Here is a 27,333-nt window from a genome sequence, read left to right on the forward strand (position 1 = left end):
CCCTGTCAATTAAACCGACACAGTCCCTACATATCTGACAATCTGTGTCCGTCCGAGCATGAAGCATACCACGTATCGACTCCAAATAGCACAAAAACACACAAAGAGCAGTCATTATCACATCACAACATGGATGTGTGATCTTATTATGGCTGTGCTAATTAAATGAAGCCACTGAAAGACTTCCTCAGCTAATGTTTATCTGTAGCTAGGTTTATTGTTGAAGCCGTAAAATATTCACTGCACAAAAGGTCAATGGTGGAGATAGTCTTAGCTTGTTTGGATTAGGGTTCACGTGTGTTGTGTTCGACCTCTGTGTCTCTGGTGGAGGCTGGTCATTTCTGTCTCTCAAAGAGAAAGGTTAAAATAACACAGTTTGGTAGCCCAGCGCATCCTCCAGACTGGCATAATAGTGTTGTAAGATTGTTTATTTAATCTCATGTTAGTCAAGATTGAGATTCAGGGTCTTCTGATGATAAGGCTGACCCCAATTTGGTTGGAGAGATCTACAGCCACTTCTCTGCCAGTAAAGCTGAGTGTTCACTGCATGATTTTAAACTTCTCCAAGAAAGATTTCTCTTGTAGAGAAAATCAGAGCTAAACATTGTGGGTCTTAGGTCTGAAAGTGAGACAGGGATCAAAGACCAAAGATGAGCTGTGACTGATAGGTGTCTGATATTTTAGAGTCTTGGTGGCAGAGTGAACAATCGTCTCTGTGCGCCTGGGATTAATGTTTGTGGCCAGCTGTAAAGTGCTCCTCTGTAACAGCAGAAGAGCTCCACAGTAAATGGGGGACCATCTCTCCCAGATTCCTTTTCATTTACTAACTTATAAAAACACAGAAACACAGCTAGCATGTAGTGCTAGCCTCCCTTCACTGGTACAGTTACACACAATTACACTGTACTACACAGAGCCTGGAGCAGCTCTCAGCAAACTTTCACCATGACAATAACTGATATGCATGTGTGTTGTCAAATAATTGAAGTTCCTGCATTGGTTGTATAACAGCAGCACCTGCAGCTCACAGTGGCTGTGAGAGATGGAAAGTGTTTGCCATCGGAGAACAGAGGAAAGTACAAGACAACAGGAAGAGGAAGTGTGCGTCCAGGGGACTGTGCTGTTGTGACACTGGTGAGGTGCACTGTCAGGATGTAACACACTGTCAGCTTCAGCTTGGCACCTGCCTCAAGGTCATGGGCTCCTCCTCACACACACATACACACATGCACATCAGCACTGGAGTCCCCTGCCCCTCTGTGTCCCCCATTATGCCCCCTTTCGGCATGTCACATGTCCTGCCCCTGTGTTGCCCTGTCACTGTGGCAGCTGCCTCTTAGCAACCTCTCTCACTGTCAAAGGGTCTTACAGAAGCCATGACCGGCCGCTCCAGCAGCATTTACCTTAAAACCAACCAACAAGAATTTTAAAATGTTACTACATGCTATGCAGTGGTAATGGTAACTTTAATTCTTTAATTCTTTAATTATTTATTTTAAAATATTTCTGAATATATTAAAATCAATAGTCTGAATCTATAAGGCCTAATCACTAAAGTATGCTCAACATAAATATACCATCGGACTGTTTTAAAATCAAATAATTGCACTGTCCCTGAAATAAATAAATAAACAAATAAACAGATAGAGATTTTGTCACAACTAACCCACAAATATAATTTCCATCTCCAAAAATAGCCATGTAAAGTCTCTGAGCAGGATAAGTGGTGATGCTGTGTCTGTATGAATCATGTTCCACAGTAATCATGTACTATGTATGTTGTGTACTACTGGTACACGTGTGGGCAGCACCTGCCTCTGGCAGTGTCAGGTAGTCTCTGTTGTGTGGACGGCTGGCATGCTGTGCGTCAGTGATCACGCTGATCAAAGACAACAAGAGAAGAACAGGCAGCTCTGCCAGCAGCCATCAGCTGTGTGTGTCTGATGCCTATGGACAGGCCTCACTGCTGCAGATCATACTGCACCATTCTACAGGGAGCCTAGATACATGTGTCACATTTTGGGTCTGGTATTCAGTTATTGATCATCTAAAATTTGACACTTTATGTTTTAGTGTGTATATAAATTTTTTTTAACATATTTCATTTTTCAACAATTTGAAAATTGTTATAGGTTTGTATAGTTTTGAGGCTATCCTTTAAAAATTCAACATGTCCACTACCACAAAGAGTTTGTTTTCTTTGTAGAGGCCCCAGCCCCCACACTTTCCAAATGGCTTCTTTAATAATTTATCTTGTCTTCCTGGAAGAAGCCAGAAGGGCCACAGCCTGGATCGATGGAGATCAAAAGACAGTGTTTGGTCCAAAATGCAATCCTATCCTGAAGCCGCACCAGGACAGCTATTTCAGTGCCGCCTGCAGCGGGCGGAGCACCAGACGCACGACGGTTTGTTTAAAGGTGAAGGTAGCGGTCGGGGTCAGACATAAGTCACTGTGTGTCACATGAAACATTTGGAATCATGGTTCACGCCTGCAGCTCATGTCTCAGTCATAACTGCCTCTGAATGAAGAGGGCTGATGCTGGTCACATCACTGGGTTTTAGTTTTGATCTTCACTGATTTTCAGGATACTACTGGACCTGTCCCTCTGCCCTTCAGAGATGATTATGGACACCTTTGAAATCCTTCTTAGAGGCTTAAAACATCTATCGACATAAAATTATCCCTTGTCTAATAATCTGTCGGAAAGAAGACACCATTTGTTGTATAAGAGGACAAACTGTCTGAAAGATTAATGTGAAACATTCAATGTATAATTTCCACATCCCCTGAAAAAAAGCCATGCCACATGGTCAAATTAAACAATACAATATAACATTGGTAGGTCATTCTGTCAACCAAAACCACAGGGAAACATCCTGATTCTTGTGTGCTTACTGTGGTGATAAGTGCTGCTGTTTACAGATGGGGATGTGAGCACAATTTCATGCAAAAATGATTTCAGATTTGCACTCGTTGTATCTGCATAAGAACAAAGTCAACCGTGACAACATAAACTTCCACATTTTTATTTGTGAAAGTTTCATAAAAAATCTTCTATCTCTTGATTATTTTCCCCAGTTTTTCCAATACATTGGCATTCATTTCTTATACAAACTGTCCAGGTTCTTTGTTTCTGAGAGGTCTTAACACATATCAAATAAGCATACACGCTCATCAGTGACAAATGTAGCAAACTGAAAATATATTTTCATTGTGGCACTTGTGGCACCTGGTGAGCCACAGAAAGCATTTTAACATTTTGTAGAACAAGGGTACAAGGGTCAAACTGTGGTATGAGTATTTTGCTCTTTCTACAACCACAATAGTGACATACATACCACAATGCATGCAGGGACAGAGGGCAGGCTCATAGTCCAGTCCAACAGGTGAACTTTTGTAACTCTAATACTAACTAATAACTAAACGGGTAATGACTAAGTCTGTGTTTGGCATAAATGGTCCATATTTTAAGTACATACCCTTTTTTGACAATTTTGACAGCACTCTATTGTGTTCTTCAGCAGTTCCTGGGATGCAAGATGTGAAGATGTTTTATGGTAGATAGGGCTCTCCAAAATCAGCTTAAATCAGCTGATCATGCATGTCACAACACTTCTTAAGAAGGCAGCAGAGAGAAGCAAAAACTGTCAAGCTATGATAATAACATAGCATAATAAACTACAAAATAATTATTTTAGAAGACCTAATGAACCTAATTGGACTATTTGTATTTGGCAGATGGACACTACTGTAGATACATTAGTATAATATGCCTTAGTACATCACTAGAACATTGAGAGCACGTTTTAAGTTAAATTGTGTCTGTTTTCTATCTCCAGCTCCAGTCTCCTACTCTGACTTTTAGTGTCAGTGTGCTTGACTTTCTCTCTCAGAGGCTCTGTCCCTCTCACAGCTTCCTTTGGGCTAACCAGGCCCAACAACTAGATTAGAAACAGGGAGTGCGCTGCAGCTAAGGAGCAAGACAATCCCCATTTGTTGTGGATGGAGAAGAATGGAGCAGGAGCAGTATAGTCAAAGGAGCCAGTGGAGTCAGAGTGAGGCTGTATTTGCCTGAGGGGGAAAGGCTGAAAAGTAGCTCTCGCAACAGATGTGCGGGGCAGTAAAGTGTAATTGAAATGCCAGCAGCAATGGTCTTATCTCCCTGCTACAGGAGCCTGCTGCCAGTCTCAACATCAGTTAGATGTCATTTTACCTAAGTCTGAATCAGCCTGCCACAATCCGCAATCCCCGCTCCTCTGATGCTGCTCAGGAGAAAAGGAGAGAAAAGGGGATGGGGAGGAGGGGAGCGTGTAATAGGATTTCAGCAGCACCCAGTTAACTTCCACCACCTGGACTTAGTTGGTAATTTGATATGCTCCATCAATAGGATTCATTTACTTCACCGCAGTTTTACTATGGCTGCTCATTTGACTTTTTAAATATATATTTATTCATTTCTGTCTGCACATTTCCCCACCCAACTGATGGTAATCACAGATAGCAGAGGAGGGGGGAGGATTTTGCGGTATTTCCAGTCTGACACAAAGTCCTTGGTGTGGAGCAGGTGGGGAGTCAGGCACCATAGCTGTTCTCTGCGCTCCAGGAGAGGCTTAATGTTTTGGGCTTGGGAGCATCCCTCTGGGGAGGACCATAATGTCCTCACAGATTAGAGTTGGCCCTCCGCTGAATGCCTGCCTTTTATCCCCAACTTTGCTGCTGCAACATGGCATCATCTGCCACACATTAAAGCGTGCTTATCTTTTCACTGTACAACACTTCATAGGTCTGTTAATAGTTTTTTCCCTTTTTACCGTAAAATGTAAAACTGAACACTGTATAACTTTTTTTTTTTTTTTTGGTTTTCAGAGGGTCATCTTCAATGTCGTCAACTTCTCCAAGACCAAGAGCCTCTACAGAGATGGGATGTCTCCTGTTGTCAAGTCAACCAGTCGGCCAAAATGGTACTCTGTCTACTCCAACTCAAGTATTCCATTGTTAGAATTGCATGCTAAAAACTTTGTACAACTTTGACAAACTTGTTCCTCCCAACACTCGACATTCACGCACCCACCCATGCACAGCAGCACTCTGAAGACTGATGCCTCAGATTTCCGGAGAGGATGCGTCCGAGCGCATTAGCATGTGATCCATTGGTTGGCAGTATGACGGGTGTCTGATGTAATAACGTCTGACTGATGGATGCGGAGCGGAGACTGTAGTGTTTGTGAATGACTAGGTGTGGCAGGAGAGCGGCCCTGTGCACTGGGGCTCACACTCGTCTGCCAGCCTGCCTGCTTTCTCCAGCGGGGCGAGGCGGCTCTACAGAGTAGCGTGATGAAGTGTTGCCATCCAACACAAGCCTGACATCTGTCATCAACTGATGGAGGGCACCAACGTAACGCCAGGCATCTGCCACCCTGAGCTGGCACGTCTGCAGCCTCGTGCCCACACCGGCGTAAGCGTTCGTGCAGGGCGCAGGGTAATGGGAGCAGACAGCGGCCGTGACTCCGCAGACAGGAGAGATGAACTGCTGTCGATGAAATGGCACAGAGCTGCATCCTGCCGCTGTGCTGTCTTTTCTCTGTGTGAAGTGGCCTTTCAACTTTGCACCCATTTTCTTTAGATATGACCACACTCTTGTCTCACACTGACAAACATTTAGAGTGCAGCTGGCAAGCACTTAATATAAAGTGCTGCTATTCTCAGGTGAAGCAGTTATACTGTCTGAGCTAAGGCTGAAAGAAGACTATGTGACGCCATTGTATTTTGAATATACAAAAGTTACTTTAAAAACACTCTTTGCAAATGCAGTTAAATAACAATAATAAGAAATAAGTCATTCAGCACGGTAGCAGTCGCAGTCTAGGACTTAATCTCCTCACATGTTTTAATCTGTGTGCTTGCCTTTCTGGGTCATTTAAGTCTCCCAGCTCTTTTAAATGTGCCCCTCATGGCTGCTTGGCCATGTTTATGTTTCACTAAGCTCTCGTAAATAGGTGTTTAAGTGACAGGCGCAGCAGGGGGTACCATCACCAGGCCCAATTCCATTTACCTCCCTGAGCTAATATGCTTTTAAATGCTCCGCTCAGCACTGCCCCATCCGAGAGGCATCATGTCCCCAGCACTTATGCCACCATTTTCAACTGTCTGCTGCCTCCCTCATTGTTTGTGTCCCCAAAAGTGGTCAAGATGCTTTTAACACAAGACCTACTATTTGACTTTCCATGAGCAACAACAAAGCCCAGACAGCTTCTAAAGTAGCAATCTTCTTCCTGACAGTTACAGATATGAAATAAATAAAAATCGCAGAAAAGTAGAGAGCTCTGGCCTGTCTGATCCAAACTCACACAGGACACGATAAAGGCGCTGCCCGGAGAGACAGAGGGGAGAAAATGTACTAGAAGGGGAGATTACTTGAGACAGGGAGGACAGTTCCACCCTGGCTTGCCTGCATGTCTGAATCTATCATCAGAATTGTCAGTGTTAGCCCTGCAGTTGAAGCCTTTATCGCTCAGTGCAGGTGCCTTGTGTCTCGGGGCTGTGGCTTCTCTGGCTTTTGGTCGACACAGGGCTCGGCAGGATCAGCTATAACCTCCATGTTCATTGCTACAGGTGAAGGAAGAAGCTGTACCTTCAGTACAAGTCACTCTCACTGTCCAGGGTCAGTCCAGCTTTAAAACACAAAGCAATTTGAGGTGTATATGTTGCTGTATTTCTATTATTTCTATACCTGGTCAGTTTCATATTTAGATCTTTGTACAGGTCAGTGAGCAGCTTAAAAAGGGGGTGAAGAGTTTAGAGAGACCTTCAGCTAATGATTAGAGCAAAGAGCACAGCAGCACTTCAATGCTAGTTTGTAAGCATGATTTTAGCTGTAGTTGAAAGGTTTATTTTTGGAATCGACTAGTAAAATTATACATATATTTCTATTTCTTACAGTCTTTGTAGTTTTTCCTTCTTTCTTTTTTGTCTTAGTGAATTTCTTTTCAAATCCTCTATCATCTGACATTTAGCCATAGCCCAGGATCCATGTTTGATAAATAATGAATAATAGATGATCCAATTAAAATGGGACGACGTTGCTTTGTGAAATCGGAGACAGATTAATAGCAACATTTATTTAGTTCGCAGACACATCAAACAAAAGGAGAAATAGCTCTGCTCTGAGCTCACCAAAATGATAGATAGATACACTTCAGTAAGCCCCTTGGGTAAATACTGGGGTCCACTTGCTCTCACATAATGTGCCTTGTCATATTTTATGGTTTTGTTGGTGCTATTAAGGTGTCTTTGTAAGGCATTCTCAAGCTGACATTCAATATAAGTTGTCCAGGTGAGAGTACACAAAATAAATAGAATGGCTTTATCATTTGCTAGCCTGAAGACTTGGTGTGTATAAATCATTATAATTATTAAAATGCAACTTTAATATTGATAAATAGTATGACTTTTCACCCTCTTAAGCAATTGGGAGTGCAGGGAGTTGAGTTTTGAGACAGAAATATCCATTTTTCCTTGTTCTAATGTGCAGAAGACAATGGCTCCCTTGGTGGCACTGTAGGCACCAGCTCAGCCCCACTGGCCGCTCGTTGTCAGCCTGCTAGAGCATAGAATTGCCTGGTGTACTTCTATTCGCAGATAAGCTAATTAGAAAGTCAGGGAGCGTGGTGTATTGCAGCTGTTGGGGGCCAGAATGGTGGTGGGTAATGGCCGCCATGCTGCATGAGACCAGTCCATCAAGAACTGCAAATGAAACTTAGACATCAGCTAACTTTATGTTTAATTATATGTTTGGAATAAGCTATTTCTGTATTCTATTCATTTAACACAGATATATGTAACTGTTGTGCATCACAGAGCCTTTCTGTACAATGCCCAATTTACTCCCTACTTTCCTTTCAGTTGCTCGATAATGATCTTTTTAATCCTTTGATGGTGGTCAGCCCAGATACTTTTTATGGACCATGTTGCTCACATTCAAGGCACATATGGGTCTCTGGGCATATCTTAAACCTATGTATTACCATCGTACATCTGTAGATTGTGTAATATAGTGTGTGTGTAGTGTTTTTACACAAGTTTTACATTCTTATTTTGATAATCAATTTAATGCTGTATAGTATAATATATTATAGTATAGTATAGTATAGTATAGTATAGTACAGTATCTTCACTGTATTCCAAATAATCTTCACAGTTTTCCAAAAGGCACAGCCTCACTGTTGAACAAAGATGCTATCACTTTGGCTTTAGTATGTGGGGACACAAATCCATGTATTCCCATCATTTCCAGGCTATTAAACCTATGATTTATACTTGGAAATGTCCTGATGAGTGCTGCCTCTTTTAATTAACTTCCCCTTTCTTCTCCAGTCAGTAGGTGTGTGTGATTAAAAATACCCACACCTCTAACTGAGCAGGCAGATGAACACCCTGCGCACTAGGAAATGGCTGCCAAACATTGCGTAGAAAGTCAGACCCACCCAACCTTGATCAAGGGTAAATGCTTTCCCTGTGTTTTTATGGAGGCAACATAAAAACTCAGGAGTGCCTTTAAGCGTGCCGGCCAGTCAATCAGTTTCTCAGGTCAGTTTAGTTTTTCCTCTGGAATCCTTCTGTAAGTGTGTGATGCAACACAGTGGTGAAATTCCATTTGGAGACGTGCCCCTCTCCATCACACTGTGTGTTAGCAGTAATTGTTCTGTCAGTCAGCTTGGTCGTGGTGCGTGGATTGTCTCTTGTTAAGGCCTGGCACAGACTCCAGCACTGAGGTTGGCCAGAGGTAGGCTTAGAGATCTTTGTATGACACCTTCTCTACTATGTTCTTTGAAGGTGGACTTTAGACCTACTGTAGTACACCCATCTCAAATCAGGACAAATAATGGACACGAATGGGGTTCTAATGTAGATTATTTTTTGTATTTTACATTTACAGATAAGAATATTCTAGAAATGAACCATGGGTTTTGTTTGGCCTCAGCCACAAGTTGAATAGCTCTTCAGTATACAAAGATGCACGTCTGGTCACCAGTTGTATCTCCCCAAGTTCAAATGGGCTTGATTTGCAGTGGATTTGCCAATCAAGAACAGAAATGGTCTGTCCGTTTCGAAACAATTATAGGTACTTATAAGGAAACAATAAAAAGATCACAGCAGACAAAAAACATAGATTCAGTTCGCAAAGTTTAAAATGCTGTTTGATTTTGTTCTAAATAATAGACGACCAATGAGCTTGTTTGTCCTATGCATCACTTAAATAAACAAATCAGATTGTACGGCTTTGTGAGTTTGGTGTGAGATGCAGTCGAAGAGATAGTAACCAGACTAAGAGATCTTCGGTGTAGAATTTATAGGGAGAACCAGTCTGGATCCCAGGCATCTGTGGGCCACTCAGATGTGCTAGCCAATAGATCTCCAGTGCTTTAGCTCACTGATGTCCAACCACTTGCACAATTAGCTATGCATTTTAATACTAGACCTGTTTAATTGTCACAAAATTAGGAGTGATGTCAAATTGCTAATAGCATTGGCTAATTAATAGACAAATTGAATGCTTGTTAATTAAGGGCAAGATGACAAGGACTGGCACGGCTAATTTGAGCAATAAAACCGTGACTAACAATTCATTTCTAAACTGGTCACCCCCATTCACAAACTGTTTGCCATCTTTTCCTCAGTGCATGTTTGGAGTATGTGACTCTTATAAATCACAATATAGTCTCAGTGGAGGGGTGTTCAAAGCTATTGAACCATACTTATTCCCCATGTACTTTTTGTCTTTTATTGATACTAAGCACAAATTGCTGTTTCAGGCATTGCCCTCTTTGCTCAGCTTGAAGTAATTATACCTAAACAACAGACTAGTGAGGATTTACACATGTATAGTCCTTCTCAAGAGACTACCCTTACTGTCTCCTCACATCTATCTTTCTTTGCTTCACTTTAAGGGGTCTTTTATGGCTGCTACATTCTCCCTGCAGCATCCTCCTCCGCCTCTGTGCCAGTTTAATTTAAAAACGTTGTTTCCGTGCTGCATTTGTACCACCGCAATCATCTGGTGTATGGCTTTCATGAATGATTTTTTGATTAAAAATGTTATATATGATGTTCCCTCTCTGTCAACATAGACTGCAGTGTAAGGCAGGCATACAAAATCTTTTAATAAATGCCATAGCAGCAGTAAAGTACCTGTCTAATTATATGTCATTGGTTCAGCCACATCCGGGGAAGAGAGTGAGTGATTTATTGGTCAAAGTGAAGATTTGAGAAAAAGAGAAAGTATTTAAGCGAACAAACTCATGAACATCCTTCTACATGTCACAAGGTATATGACAAGGCCCCTGCTTTCCTCTACACATTTTCTGGTAAAACTTTATACACTACACTTAAATATGCCTTGCTCATAATTTATAAATAGTTTATTACGAATGATTCAGGCTTAGGATCTTAATTAATACCCTAACCCTAACTCCTAACCATAACGGTCATATCATATTTTTTTAATCTTGTTATATTGTTGTCTCCTCATCAAAAACATCCCTGGAGTTGTATTTTACTTCATTCATGTTTGTTTCATTAATCCATTTTTCCAAAGTCGTCTTTTCCGACCCATTAAAAATGTTGTTTGCATTTTTTCCAGATTGTTTTATCATGAGTAAACATCCAGACTTCTCAGGTAAAGTTTTTAAGTTCATAAACTATCACTGGACACAGGAGGAGTTCCATTGCATTAGAAAATGCAAATTACTAATCCCAAGGGGATCAAAAGCATGTTTAGAAGGGCATTAAAGCTGAAGATTGCATAATACGATACGTATCCTTTTACGCCTTAATTAAGTAGTTACTAAGCCTGAGTTATTCCTAAAAAACTATTTGTTCATTGTTACTTAAGTCTGTCTGTACTTCATTAAGACTTATTAAGGTTATGATAAAGTGGTACCCTTTTCTCTGTTGAACGCATATAAAGTAAGTCCAGTGCATCCTAGGATACACGAAAAAAGTTATTGTTGTCAAGACAACCAAACCAAGTTTGCTCTTTTCATGCTGACATCTGTGACAGCTCTGGTTATATTTTTGTGTTATTAGATTTATTATTTATTATTGCAATTGAATTGTCACATAACATTGACAGAACAAATTGTGGACTTCGTGTGGTGCAATGTTTTGAATTGCATGATGTACTAAATAGTGACTTATGCTCTATATTAATTTATTTCTAAGCAAACCACTACGCTATGGAGGTGGTGCACATCCTATTTTATGTCACCTGTTTTTAAAATTGACTTTAATGCTTGAAGTTGCAAGTAAGTAACTGTCACAAGTTAAACAGTTATATTAACAAGCAGCAGTTAGAAACAGTGTTATGTGGTGCAGTGAATTTCAATTTCCCCATAGTTAATTCTATGTGAGACTGCTCATTTTGTGTGTAGGACAAACCCGGAAAGAGCAGGGGAATTAAGGAGAGAGAGGAGCAGGGAGAGGAGCCAATCTGAACCATCAGCAGCACATGCAGCCTCCTTGTTCACAGAAACTCATTAGGCAGCTGCCAGAGGAAGTGAAAGAGGATTATGGGAGCAAAATAATGGCACCAAATGTAACAAATAGATTAATAATCTTCTAGATGAGGATAAGACTGTGGTGTGGGTGTGTGCTATAGCAGTGCATGTGTATGTGGGGATTTAAGCAGAGAAAGTGTATGTCTATAGGAGTGAGTGAGAGCTGCTGCCACACAGAGGAGAGTTGCTTCTGGCTCTGCGATGCTCATTCAGCCCACAAATGACTTACCTGGACAGTTTTATGTTTGCCTGGAGCAGAATTAAAAAGGCACTTCATTTTCCCCTTTACAGGCCCGGTACGCGTGTCAGTGCCGGCTGCCCTTCTAGCGCTCTCATCTAAATGCTTTTGTCAGGGGAGATTTGGGCGATTTTAGCAGGCAGGGCTACAAATTGGTTGTGTCATCTTCTAATGAACTGCATAAGGCGTTGCACTTTTTCTGCAGCCTACAGTCCCCTGGTTACTGTACTGTAAGTCAGACGCATGCTGTGCCGACAAATCTTATATTAAAATTATAGCAAGAATGCCATATGTTTATGATGAAACTCTAGCATGCAAAAAAGTATCTCAGCACTTAACATTAATACGGTTATGCATGTAACAGAAGTCTGTCAATGGTATTTGTGCATGCTGGGCAGAAAACACAGAGATGTCAGGGGGTTATTGTTGGTTATAGGCTGGTAAAACCTTATTGGTTTGCTCAGCACGATGGTGAGTTGACCTCTGACTCCAACTAAAGGATTATGGGTATCTCAGAGATTCCACAAAGCCATGCTGTCTGGCATTAGCGGGACATATCAGGACAGTGTGTGCAGTGGGTGCATATCTGTGCACTAGCTAAACAGCCCAATTGCAGCATGGTCAGCAAAGGATGGGCCTTTGTCAGGCTCTTTCTTACATGTAGAATGTAGCTGATGCTTGAATTGGTCCTTGTTAAATGTTTATCTAGTGAATTGAGAACTAGTTTATTTGACATACAACTTTTGTTTTGTTTAAAACTTGATTCTAATAAGGAAACAGTTTGATACTCAACACCACAATGATAAAAAAACAACATAGTAAAAGTCTTTTCCTGTTTATGAGATGTTTTTAGTATTTTTGTGTAGATAGCTTCAATACTAATTTTAGTATTGATGAATATCTGATTTTCAATACTTAACATCCCTAATAACTTTTGAAAAATACAAATGAAAGCACAGAGACCTTGATGTAATTGTTACGATGACGATGTCTTGCTATATATGCTGAGTTTCATGAAATCTTTGTTGACCACAGTTAAATCAGATTTGTCAAACATACATTACAAATGATAATACACATTTCTAACTCTTCTAACGGGTGAAAATTCAAGCCTATTGAAAATGGCGTGTCACATTTGGTACTAGACAACATTAAAAGCTTAAGCTGACACAGACAGCAGTGCCGCCATGTTTGTTTTCCCATAAAGAGAACAATGTGTTGTGTCCGGATGGTCCATGTTGTGTGTGCGCCCGTGCTCTGTGCAGCCCTGTGTGCACGCCCGCATCTGTTTGTGCTGTCTGTGTTTGCGCTTGTCAGCGTGTTTGTTGACGACACCGTAGGACATGAGAGCCCGATTGCTCCGAATGTGAGGAAACGGCTCATCTGAATATAGATAGGCCCCATCTGGAGGCGCTTGGCTCCGGCCCTTCATAATTCTGTAAGCAGCTAAGCATCTGGGGCCCACTAATGAAACTAAAGGCAGTGGAAAGGCCCTGGGCGAGTCCTGGCTCCTGTCGTACTCAGAGCCGAGGAGGTGGGGGCGGTGTGACGATGGATAGAGGGAGGCATAGGGCAGGAGGAAGCACTGTGCTGAAGAATATCCCAGGTCTTAAAGAGACTGAGATTGCTCCTTTGAGAGAGAGGCATGGGAGCCAAGTAGGCCATTAGAAAAGTCAGCCATAAAATGAAGACAGTGGTGTCTTTATTGTGGCCCATTAACTCAGATGCTCATGTGGAGATAGCTGCTCTATGTGCACCAGTAATGAGCAATATAACCATGGCACCACATCCACTGATGTAGTGGAGCAAAAAGAACCCTGGTTAAGTAGAATTATGTTAACCAGACGCTCTTCTTCTGAAGGCTGGGCCTGATTAAATGCCATTTGTCCATCTCAACAGGTGCTTGTCTTATCCGTCACATTTGATCTACACTGTCAGTCCAGTTTTTTCTGCCACTTAACCTCCTTGTCCAGTAATGTGTGGCCCCAAGGAGCCGCTCTGACCACAGCAGCCTCTGCATGTGGTCAGTCCAGGGAAAAACAGCCATAGGCTCTTTTCTTATATCTTATTATTACAGCACCTGTATTTGTCCCCCAGCCTGATTTCCCGATGGAAATGAAATGAAAAAGCAATTGTGTCTCCATTTTATTACTGTCATCTTTGTTTTCAGGCGCAGAGAGTAGGAATGCATGATCTCTGAGAGCTGCTTTTAGCTTCAATTTGAAGTCACAGCTAAGAAAAACAATAAGATTGGAAATAATCATTGTCATAATAATATGACCTGTCAGAATGTGTGCAAGCCTGTGAGTGTGCACACTGCTGCTGTGTGGTTTAAGATGTCTGCCAATGCCAGTATCCCGGAGAATCAGCTTTAGAGAAGATTAGCATTTCACACTGAAGAAGGGCTGAGGTCAAAGGTAAAGGACAGGAGTGGACTACAAATATACCCAGGTTCCAAAGGAGCAGCAGGGGACTCCCGTATCCCCACTGGTGGGGATCAGACTCCTCATGCGCACTACTCAAATCATTTATTCATCAGCTTCATTAAGACTGAATTACAAGGTTGCTTAAAGACCCCCAGGTCCAGCACAATTCTTAATGAAAGCCTCTAGTGTCAGCTGTTTATGGCTTCTAATAATGTGGATTTTTAAAGAACAATTACTCTGAGCTTAGGCTCAACTTTGCACCGTAAGCACGCTTTTTTTCCAGACATACAATATCGTAGTCCTGTGACATTAAATACATATTTAGAACATAATGCCTATGTTTTTTGCTAATGCCAATCAATGTAATGGCTGAGAGGAATGTATAGTGTTATTGTCATAACCATTGGCTGTGATTTGTAAAGTGTGGACTCTAACCTTCATTATCAGCCTGTGTCAGTGCAGTGTGCAATGTATATCTCATCTGACTTCAGCCAAGAGACAGAAGAAGAAAACAGTGATTGTCCCCTGGACCTCACGTGTGTAATTATAACTGAGGAAGATAATTAAAGAGGTGGAGAGGAGACAGATCTCGTTATTTAGTGAACAATGCTGTCCAATCTACTCATGGGCCTGCTGCTTCCTGCATTATGGGCTGACATGTCAGTGCAATCAGCCGCTCAGCTGCTGCTGTAAAACCCAGAATGTCAACAGACAAAGCGCTAATCTGAGGTCCACAGTGATGGCATCTGAATGTGATAGTGGAAGCATATTTTCTTGGTATTTTCTAAAAACATTTTGCCCATCACTATGTGGAGGTTTTTGGACATGGTTGATTAAACACAGCTTCAAGTTTTACTGCTTTGAAAAGGAACTACCTCTTGATGTTGTTGTATGCTTTTTAACAATGGTATGATGTTAATCACCTTGGAAATAAATGTATCTATACTAGACTCAGAGTAAATTTATTTTTGGGATAACAGAATTTAAAAAAGAGGAAAAGTATGTCAAATAGGCTTTAACCTGTGTTCAGCAATATAATCAATTTATATGTTTAGATATCAAACTTATCTATATAAATATGTTATAGTAGATCATTTTAATATAAAGAAACTGTAAGACGAGCATACACCATTGCCTCGCCATTTCTGTTCAAGGACACATAAAAGTTGCTGTAATTAGCAATTAAAATATTTTTTTCTCCCCATTGTTAATTTTGTGCATGCCTGTAGGTGGCGCTTTAGCACTAATCATTGTGTTTGATATGCAAAGGTAATCATCCAAATTTTAACACAGTTGGGCAAAGCATGTTCATGTAAGAGGAATTTTAATGTGTCTTTGAGGACTCTTTGCACCCCTGCTGACCAACTGTGAAAAATGTCCCATCTATGGTAGGAGGCGTTTCATAAGGTACATGTTATTGCCCTCGTTGGGAAATTTGTCCTTTACATTTGACCCATCCTTTAATGCCACTGGGGCATCTCCTCAGGAGCAGTGAGCATGCAGTGCTATGCTTGGGGACCTATCTTGGTGACCTTATTGCAAAAGGCTTGGTCAGCACTACCTTAGCTGGAGGATTTCACCTATGGTGCACATTTTGGATTGATGGGGACACCGGTAACCAGTCTCTCACCAGACTAGTACGAGTTCAACACATCAGTCTGGGATGGCTCTTGCTGAAAACGACTGGAATCAATGATGAGGTTGTTCAAACAATACTAGGTCCTAGGGCGAACAGGGCGGCGAGGTCTCACTTTTTTTTTTCTTCCCTGGGGGAGCCCCTTTCCCCAGTTCTTTTCTTCCCCAGGGTCTTTGCCACTGCAAATACTGATTGGAGGAAGCATCACAACAGCGGAACAAACCAAAAATCTTACTCGTTACATGCAGTTCAAAGAAAAGCACATGCATCTTACTTGTCCACAAATGCACAAAGCACTTCCCTCTGCTCATTTTTCATAAACAAAATAGTCCATATTTCTGCCAAAATAAGCTGATGTACATCTGTTGGCATTAACGTGTTTATTTTGGTGTGCTCAACTCTTCCACGTAAACCTCAGCACCCGGAGGAAACACACCCATACACAGGGAGAAAAATGCAAAGGTCGACCTGGGCCTTTCTGTGTGGAGTTTGGACCCAGAACCTTCTTGCACTTGCTTGAAGTGCAGCCATCATGCCACTGCATTACACTTCATAGTCTATTACATTCAGGCTGGGATCACTCACTTGAGATTCAAATTTGAGCTCTCTAGGCCAGTGCCTGTGGTTGAGAAAAGAGGCACTGGCCTAGGTAGCTCACACAGAGTGTGACAAGAAAACCATAAGGCTTGGCTTGACTTAACGTTCTCTCTCACAGTTTCGAATTTCATTGGCTTATACCAAAATTTGCCTCTTCTGTTCACCAGTTACTTTGTTACTGGCTCAGGCCATAAAACATATTTTGTAGTATGTTGAGACAAGCATTCTTTTATATTTTATGTCTAAGTAAGGTTATTCTTCAAATGTCATCTCCATCAATGATATTATTGACATTGCTGTATTGGATGTATTGGATGCTGGTCAAACAAGCACAATTCTGTATTAGAAATCTGCATATAACTCACAAGCACAGTTATTTATTTGTTACCACTTGTTACCATAAATTACAAAATTTAAAATTTATAAAAAGTATATAAGTAATTTAGCATTTTATTTCTCTATATGTATTTTTGTACATTGTACAACAGTGCATAACTCTAATAAACAAGAGTGAAATTGCCCTGACAGTGGTGTCCATTCTCTGCCCCCCTCACTAACTTACTCCCTCCCTCCTGTGTCCTACTTATCCAGCTACTGCAAAATCACTTATCTTCACCTTGCTTCCTCTGTCTCCTGCTAATACACATTAGCAGCCAGCAGCCATATGTAATAGGACTGTGCGTGCCCCTGCTGGTATAATGGCTTCTCTGACACTTCTCCCATTAAATTTGGTCAGGCAGTGCTGCACAAGAACCCTCGGCACACTCTGAAATTGTCCTATATTTCCCATAAACAAGCAGGCCACTATCTATGACTTTAAGAGTGACTGGTAAACTATTTTTCTACTCAATCAAAATAATTAAAATTGTATTATGAGTATTTTATTATTATAGGCCCGGAGCCAGGGTCACCCCTCAGGATGTTTTTTGCTACCTTTTTTTTCTCTATTATTTCCTGTTATCTTATATCTTGGGCCATCACGAGTTGATAGGGACCAACCTCAACTCGACCCCGTTTGGTCTAAGGGCCCAAAAAAACAGCCTTTTTTAAGAAAAGCTATTTGCGAAATTATGTAACTGTAAATATTAAGGTACTGTAACTGCATACATGGTCAAATAACTCTAAAATTTTACATGGTGTATCCTGACACATGGGGGAAACTAGCAGAAAAATATTCTGGAGCTTGTTGCCTTTCTACTGTCAAATATCACCCTCAACATACACCAAAAGACAAAAAAAAATGTCTGTCCGCCTGACAAATTGTCATCAAAAGTGATCATTTTCAAGCATTTTATTGCATATATCATTGCCTCAAATGTACATGAAAAACTTCCCAAGTTTATAAGCTTCAATTTAAGACCAAGCTGTCCTTTGTATCTAGAGGGAAACAGCTGCTATGACCAAAGTTCCTCACTGTACCTCAAATTGGCAGAAAGCAGAACTTTCAGACATTACCATTTCATATGGGATTAAGCAGGATTTTTTTCATAGAAACAATATTTGAAAAGAGTTGACTTATGTACTGCTGTACTATATGAAGTGAATTACATTACCAACCAACAACCTAACCCTTCATGTAACATTCCATTAGAAGTTATTTTCCAAAGACAATTTTAAGAGAAGTTGATACATTTTTCTGGTTATAAAAGAGATTGAGTCTATTGGGGGATTGGTGTCCTTTTCTAGGTGTCCATGACTTCTAAATTAGCTATTGTCAGATTGTCAGATAACAACCAGCCCAATGGAGCTACTGGTGAGAGTAGAGATGGGAGAGAAATTATGGTGTGTGTGTGTGCGTGTGTCCGTGCGTGTGTGTGCATGCATAATATCATCAGTAAGATCATCAGTCTCTGTTTGAGGCTAAACTTCAATGAAATTGGAAACACTGGGTCTCAGTTCATGTGTATTTACACACTGAATACTGCACATTATTTAATTGTTGTAAGGAATACACTGATTTTCACATGGTGTAATGCAACAATATACTATCAAAAGCAGACGACATGCCAAAGAAACGACAAAATTATGAACTGGACAGCTGGTCAAAGCAGAAACCTCGACCTCAGGCATCTATGCAAAACTGCAGCCTGCATGGTTACATTGGGATGGTAAATGACAAGTTCATACTTTTGTCTTCTAAGGCTGACCCACTGAGTGCATTTATTGCTATCCATGATATGAGATGAGCATGTTTAACAACCTGACCCTTTTCGATAACTTCATTTTCTATATGGTCATGCACCCGAGTAAACGCTTTACTGATCAGTGCCTTGTTTGTAGCTATTTCAGATGCTGCAGCTGAAGTGTCAGACTCACGTTTCTGTCTCATGGACATTCTCAGCTTGACACGTAATTTCCAGAGGGCAGCAGCAGAGAAGACCCTCTCCCCCCAGGTCTTATGTGTAGTCCTGTTGGAGGGAGACAGGAGGTTGGCATCAGCTGATCAGAGGACATCGGCGGGGGTGTGGTGATGGAGGAGGTCAGAGAGGCAGGTGGGGGCCAGGTTATGAAGGGACTTGTGGTGAGAAGTTTGAATTGGATGCGCTGGGAATGGGGAGCCAGTAGAGATCTCTGCAGACAGAGGTGATGTGTTCATGGGAGGAGGTGCAGGCGAGGAGGAGGTGTAGTTGAGAAGGAGGTGCGGGCGAGGAGGAGGTGCGGGCGAGGAGGAGGTGCGGTGAGGAGGCGGGCAGCAGAGTTCTGGATGTACTGGAATCTGTTGAGGAGTTTGGAGGGTGAACTGTAGAGCAGCTTTTGCAGTAGTCGAGGCAGAAGGTGACAAAAGCATGGATGAGGGTTTCAGCAGACTGAGGGGAAAGGGAAGGGCAGAAACAAGCAATGTCCTGGAGGTGACAGAAGGCAGTTTTAGTGATGTGTTTGATGTGGTGTTCAAAAGATGGGGTCTGGTCAAAGATACCAAGGTTACAGAGGTGTGAGGAGGAGGGGACTGAGGAGCCGTCGATGGAGAGGATAAGTGTTTTTGGGACCGATGATAATTTCTGTTTTTGACTGTAGCCAGAACTTTATTTCAGAGATACAGTTTGTGAAGGTGGAATGTGTGGGCGGGGTTATGGATTTGGTGGACATATAGAGTCCATGCCATCTGCAAAGCAATGGAACTGGTGGCCGTGGCGATGGATTATATGACCAAGGGGGAGAATGAAGAGCAAGGGTCTCCAACCTTTTTCCTTTAGTGAGGTACCTTTACAAAACAAAAATGCCAAAGAGCTACTTATTTTAACAGTTGCCAGAAATGTAGTAAATATAAGAGCCACAGCCTTAGATTGGGGACAATTAGACAGACAAGATATAAATCATTATTCATTTATTAGTGCACAGAACTGGGCATTAATATGGTAGATTTACAGTGGTAGTTAATCAAATTTTACTTATTCAGCACAATATGTATAGTTCAGAAATACCTTGGTGAGCTACTTGAAATGGGGTGGAGAGTTAATGGTAGCTCCTGAGCTACCAGTAGCCCTGACCCCTGATGTAGAGTATGAAGAGGAGGGGGCTGAGAACTGAACCAACCACTTGCTTAAAGCACGGTTAGCATTTTGGAAAAACATGCACGACAGCTTTTATGGTAGCCACAATCCAAAGACAATTCATCAGGAATTGATTCACCAACATCTTTCTTACCAGCACAATCAAATGTTTGTGTGTGAAGTTTCTTTTTCATATCATGGATAGCAATAAATGCTCTCAGTGGGTCAGCCTTAGAAGACAAAATATGAGTTTGTCATTTACTGTCCCATTGTAACCATGCAGCCTACAGTTTTGCAGAGATGGCTGACGTCGAGGTTTCTGCTTTGAAGAACGCTGACCAGCTGTCCAGCCTTCATCATTTTGTCATTTCTTTGGCATGTTGTCTGCTTTTGATAATATATTGTTGCAGTGTATTCTTTACAACAATGAAATAATGTGCAGTATTCAGTGTGTAAATACACATGAACTGAGACCCAGTGTTTCTAATTTCATTGAAGTTTAATCTCAAACAGAGACTGATGATCTTACTGATGATATTATGCATGCACACACACATGCACACACACACACACACACACCATAATTTGTTTCCCACTCCTACTCTCACCAGTAGCTCCATTAATTGGTTGTTATCTGACAATCTGACAATAGCTAATGTTCAGTCTAGAAGCAATGGACACCTAGAAAAGGACACCAATCTCCCAATAGATTCAGTCTCTTTTTATAACCAGAAACATTTATCAACTTCTTTCAAAACTGTCTTTGAAAAATAACTTCAAATGGCATGTTGCATGAAGGGATAGGTTGTTGGTTGGTTAGTGTGTGGGTTGTGTGTGTTTGTATGTGTAACCTGGTTACCATAGTTTTCTCTGACCCTGACTCCTGTCCAGCTGGAGTTTTAATATCATTCACTTTTAATGTAATTCACTTCATATAGCATAACAGTACATAAGTCAACTCTTTTTAAATATTGTTTCTATGAAAAAAATCCTGCTTAATCCCATATGAAATGGTAATGTCTGAAAGTTCTGCTTTCTGCCAATTTGAGGTACAGTGAGGAAATTTGATCATAGCAGCTGTTTCCCTCTAGATACAAAGGACATCTTGGGCTTAAATTGAATCTTATAAACTTGGGAAGTTTTTCATGTGCATTTGAGGCAGTGACATATGCAATAAAATGCTTGAAAATGATCACATTTGATGACAATTTGTCAGGCGGACAGAAAATATTTTCTCTTTTGGTGTATGTTGAGGGTGATATTTGACAGTAGAAAGGTAGCAAGCCCAGAATATTTTTCTCCCTCATGTGTCAGGATACACCATGTAAAATTTTAGAGTTATTTGACCATGTATGTAGTTACAGTATCTTCATATTTACAGTTACATAATTTCGAAAATAGCTTTTCTTAAAATTGGTGTTTTCTGGGCCCTGAGACCAACCGGGGTCGAGTTGAGGTTGGTCCCTATCAACTCGTGATGGCCCAAGATATAAGATAACAGGAAATAATAGAGAAAAAAAAGGTAGCAAAAAACATCTTGAGGGGTGGACCTGGCTCCCTGCCTATTATATAATATGTGGCTAATATTAAGTGTTGGAGAATTTGGCAGTAGTTTAAACAAAGGTGTTGACTGAGGATGAAAGAAAGCAGAATGGTTCTTCTACTGATCTAAAATTATATACACACTGGCAGTTGTAGTAGTGGTGGTCAATCTATGTAATTGTGTCGCTCAACTGGTACAATAATACATAAAGCTGAAATGTTGAGATAGAGTAGAGGGAGGTAGAGAGTGACTGTTTTGGTGGTGATTGGGAGAAGGGAGGCTGTGGCTGTACAGAAGAGACCCAACTGGTGCTTCTATTCAGGTTTTTCAAATCATTACTTAGCTTGGTGCGATAATACACATGGTAAATAGTTGAAAATTACAGGAAGCACTGAGTTCTAAAAAGGAATTTGTTGATATTTTGCAGATGATGTCATCACCGTGAAGCTAAATGAAAGCACTACTCTGTTAGAAGCTTTGTTACTTAAATTTAAATTTAATCTGAGTTTTATCTGAACACAATCTGACCAGAAAGAGCTGACTTACTTGGAATTACAACAAGTGAGATGATTTGTGCGCCTAAACAAGTCATGAGCTTGCTAGCATTAACCAACAGTTTTTCACTTAATCACTCTCACCTTTTTGCTGAAAATCAAACAAAATGTGTTGTTTAAATCCAATTTGTATTTTTTCTTTCTTCACCATGGTAACCACTGCATATTGCATGTAGCACACCCCTAGCATGATGTCACTGCAAAAAATACAAAGCAGTAGAAAAAAATGCACGTTTTCTGGCAGTCATTCATAAAATAGTTGACATTTATGATTAATGATGAGGTACTGTGTAAATGAATCGAATTTTGGTACTGGTCCTGCACCCTGGAAGTAAAAATATAACCAATAAACAGTTAGAAAGATTAGGGCAAAGTATTTAATTGCAATTTTCTGACAAGCGCCACAATTGTGATTAGATTTGTGTTTTTTGTTTTAATAAGAGGATGCTGTTCAAAGTTCACATTTTAAACAAGTTCAAAAGAATTGACAAAAAGACTGAAATGTTGTTGTTTGTGGAGGAAATTATGGTGCTAATTGCATCCATTCAAATTGCGATTTCGATTGGGTTGCAATTAATCTTGCAGCCCTATAAACAAAATTGGCTGAGTTTTTGGCGAGCTTGGTTGATACGGAGAAACTGGCAAATAAGTAGTCTTATTGAATTTTGGTCTGTTTTCTGATCCCACACAATTTCAGGCCTCTCTTTCTCAGCTTTAGTAGAAAACCTTTTACCACCATTTACTCGAGCAACCATGCCACATTATAGAGCTCATCAGATTACTATGTGACTAAGTGGACATGTCTGCTCTATCTAATGGGCCTGTTTGTGATCACCCGTATCTCCACACAGACGCAGATAGCATCAGGCTTTCCCTTCCTCTCTCTTCTCCTGGTGTGGTGCAAACCCTGGCCAAGTCCCAGATAACATGATCATCAGCACTGACGGTTACCGTGACAAACGCGAGTGCCGATCCTGGGCCGATAAGCCACATATTCATTTGTTTAATTAAAACAACTTGTCTGGTCTCGGCAAGGGGGTCATTTTAGAGGAATGTGAGAATTAAAGCAGGTAATTAAGTAAAGCCAGTGTGTGATAAGAAGGCCCATAGAGGTGGCTAGGGAAGGGGAAGGCAAACTTAATCTATCCCCCACTGCAATCCCGCAAGGTCGTTCACTTTATTAAAGTCTGATGCCACTGCTGCCCACTGGTCCCGCTGATGAAATATTTTATGTACTTGTTTGAAAGAAGGAAAGGAGAATGAGGTAATATACAATACTGTGTAGTAGACGAGCCTTTGTGCCAGGGTATGAACAAATAAACTTGTATTGAGAACAAAAAGCTGAAATAAAGTAGAATATTGAAAACCAGAATAACTCTGCATGGACCTCTGCCAAGGCACTGGCCTGGTCTGCTATAGTTTAGGTGTAAAGGATATTTTCATTGAGCCTTTTTTGTTTGTTGGTTGTTTTTTTTTTTTTTTGCTATCTTTTAAATTGTAAAGATCCATTAAAGAGCCCATATTATGCTAATATCTGATCTATGCTATGTTGTTTCCTCACCAAAAACACACCTGGTGTTGTGTTTTGTTTCATTCAAACATGTTTAACACACAAGCCCTGCATATTTAGGCTCAGTTCTTCTCTAAAACAACTGTTCCACCTTGTGATGTGACCACACTATTCTTTTAACTCGCCTAAAAGACCTCGGCCTCTCAGGTGCTGTTCACAGATGGTTCACATCCTACCTCACAGACAGAACATTTATGGTGAGTGTAGACACATGCTCCTCCAGGGTCCATAAAATCACATGTGGAGTGCCCCAGGGCTCCATTTTAGGCCCTGTGCTTTTTAACTTGTACATGCTCCCTCTTGGTGATGTCATCAGGAGACATGGAATCAACTTCCACAGCTACGCAGATGATATGCAGCTTTACATCTCCATGTCTCCTGATGACACCAGACCAGTGGATGCCCTTTTTAACTGCATTCTAGAAATTAAGTCCTGGATGGCAGAAAACTTCCTCCAGCTTAACCAGGACAAAACTGAGGTTTTAGTCATTGGTCCTGAGGCCCAGAGAGAGAAACTTTTACCCAAATTCCAAACACAGTCCTTTAACCCTTCTCCTCAAGTGAAAAACCTGGGTGTCATTTTTGACTCTGAGCTAATTTTTATCCCACACATTAAGAACATCACAAAAATTGGTTTTTATCACCTAAAAAACATAGCCAGAGTCCGCCCCATTCTCTCTCTGGCCAACACAGAGACGCTGATGCATGCTTTTATCACCAGTCGAATAGACTACTGTAATGCCCTGCTCTCTGGTCTTCCCAAAAAGAGTATTTCAGGTTTGCAATTATTACAAAATTCAGCAGCGCGTGTCCTGACGAGGACCAGAGGGCGGGACCACATTACACCGGTTTTAGAATCACTGCATTGGCTCCCTGTGTGTTTCAGGATCGATTTTAAAGTTCTTTTACTGGTTTTTAAATGTCTTAATGGTCTTGGGCCCTCTTATCTTTCAGAACTGCTTTTACCTTACGAACCCTCGCGGACCCTTGCGCTCCTCTCGGCAGCAGGCTCCTGGTCATTCCCAAAGTCAGGACACACACTCACGGAGAGGCGTCTTTTCAGCACTATGGCCCCCGTCTATGGAACTGCCTGCCGGAGGAGCTCAGGGCTGCAGAGAACGTTCATGTTTTTAAGAGCAGGCTCAAGACCCACCTTTTTAGCTTAGCTTTTGGTTGAAATCTTATACTTTTACTTGTTTTTATTGTACACATTTTATTATATTTATTTATCTTAGGCATATTTTTTAGGATTTCCAGTGTCTCCTCTGTAGGAGCCCTCTGCATCGGGAGTGGAGGTCAGCTGTGGCTGCTGGGTCTGTCATGTGGGCTCCTGGTGGAGGGATGGTGCTTGGGCCTCAGGTGCCTGGGCTTCATCTCTCCCCTGGACCCTGTGGTGGTTCCTGGTGGTGGTGGAGGACGTCTCTCTGCTCCCGGTGCAGACGGCTCCTCTGATGGTGCTTTCTCAACTGGTTCACCTGTATTCAGCCTCACATTTTATTGTGTCCGGTTATGTATTTTAGCGTGTGAGTGTGTGTGTGTGTGTGCATGTTTGTGTGTATGTGAGTGTGTGTTTGGGTTGTTTGACTATGTGGGGTTGGGGGTGCGGGGGTTGGGTTGGTGGTTGGGTGGTTGGAAATGCGGGACTGTTTTTAATCACTGTAAAGCACTTTGTGTTGCATTTTGTATGAAAAGTGCTTTATAAATAAAGTTTGATTTGATTTGATTTGATGTGGTAATACAGGAAGTGCTCCACTGTGTTTTTAAACTCCATAAATCTTCACTAGAATCATTTGGATAATTTCAGACCTGGAATTGCCTATCTTCACTAAACAGCTTCCTTTTACCTTTTGTTAACTTAAAAACTACTACTACATGACATCACAAGGTGGAACAGAGCATTTTAGGCTTTGGAGATGTAAACAGATGAATAATAAAGGATTACTCAAACATGTGTCACGACTCCAGATATGTTTTTGATGAGGTAACAACAATATAGGACCTTTAAGGTACTTCTGGATCTGTACAGTAACCTGTCTGCATATCTCGTTAACCGTGTTATTTCCACATTGCAAGTGATACAGTAACTGCAGCCAAGACCATAGTATAGGCTGTAAAGCTGCTGCTACACAGTATTAAGGCAATTAAAGACTTCCTTGTTAGCTTGTCTACAAGAACACCAGAAGAACTTGTACGGCAACGAGCACCTTGACAAAGATATTTGTTTGGCCAATGGAGTGTGGTGTTAATTATCACAAGCTGATTAAAGGCACCGCACAGGAATGGATGTCATTTGTCTTGCCAGTCGAAGATTACGGTGCAATCAGCCAGGGTCTCGCCTCCTTTTTTAGGTATTTCTTTATATATTTATTTTGGGAAGTGGGGTGACCTGTTTTGTGAGAATGGGTTAAGTACAAGGTTAAGTGAATAAAAAATTGTGGTCACTTTTGCACAGGACTCTGGGTAAACGAGAGACACATTTGGTGCCAGTTTTGTGTGAGGATTGAAAAAGCCAAAATACTTAAATTATTTTTACCTCTACAACTGTTGTCAACAATATTTGATGTTTGCTTGTCTGTTTTCTTAACAGCCTTATTGCTTTTTCTTATGAGGATACTGACCAGTATTTTAATTAGTTATAGTCATAATAATTTGGAGTTTATCTAGCTATAGCACACAGCATTTATGGGCAAGCCAAGGCAAGTTTATTTGTATAGCACAATTCGTACCCAAAGTAATTCAAAGTGCTTTATAGAATAAGAAAGACATTAATATCACAATAACAAATAAAAACCTAAATAATCATTATCATCATAACATCAGCATTAAAAGAGAAAAAGAGAAGAATGTGGAATATAAAACTTTCAGTCATGTGAACAACTAAACATTTATAATAGTCAAATATAGGGTGTTTGTTTGGTCCAGGTTTGAGCCTTGCTTAGTTCTGGTCTAGGATGGTTCAGGTTTAGTTCCAGGTTTAGTCCCAGTCCAGTCTAAAATTTTTGATGGATTTGATGGAGCAGTCACATGAGATCAAAAACTATGAAAAACAACACATCAGTCATTAATAACACCTTAGCAGAGGTAATCCTGTCATGATAACATATTTTAAAGTGTGATATATTAAAGAAAATATAGATGATAATATTGAAACTAATTTATGTCACTGACACAATAACTCTGAAGCAGATTATCTTAAAAAACAATTCTAAATGTAAAATATTCTTTAAAAAACAAATATGAACTTAAATAAAGATGAATGAAACGGTAATTAGTTTGTATGTATAATCAATTACTTATTTACCCTAAACTGCTCCAATCTTATGGTACTACAAAAAAAAACAAAAAAGCATTAACAGTAAAAAATGTACACACCATATATATAGAGAGAGACCCAGAAAATAAAGTTCAAGTTTTTACATATTGAATACTAAGTTATACAGTATTAAGTATCGTGACAGGCCTAAACAGAGGTCAGAAACTGTATAAAAATGCAAAAATGCATTAAGCTGAATGCATGGCCTATTTTCTGTGTTCCTTTTGTTTTGAGTAATATAGTAGTTCGTCTCCTCTTATTAACCACAAAAACTGTCTCTTTTTTTCAGTTGTCTTTAAAATTCACTCCTCACATATGCACCCCACATCCAGAAATTCAACCCTGAGCGCGTGCCCCTTTCAAGGTCTGGAAAACAAATCTGTCCATTTTGCAGTTTGATTGGGTGTCA

The 27,333-nt window shown here is 40.7% G+C and overlaps 1 protein-coding gene across 1 annotated transcript in view; it reads left to right on the forward strand.

The window, feature by feature from the left end:
* agbl4 (AGBL carboxypeptidase 4) overlaps positions 1–27,333 on the forward strand; it is a 212,131-nt gene that overhangs the window by 68,616 nt on the left and 116,182 nt on the right. Inside the window, exon 4 of the mRNA XM_020924661.2 lies at positions 4,868–4,962. Coding sequence (XP_020780320.2) covers positions 4,868–4,962 — 95 coding nt within the window. The remainder of the gene's footprint in view (positions 1–4,867; positions 4,963–27,333) is intronic.

The sequence above is a fragment of the Boleophthalmus pectinirostris genome, unplaced genomic scaffold (genome assembly GCF_026225935.1).
Source record: "Boleophthalmus pectinirostris isolate CB_2022bp ecotype Guang Dong unplaced genomic scaffold, ASM2622593v1 HiC_scaffold_7, whole genome shotgun sequence".
Lineage (NCBI taxonomy): Eukaryota > Metazoa > Chordata > Actinopteri > Gobiiformes > Gobiidae > Boleophthalmus > Boleophthalmus pectinirostris.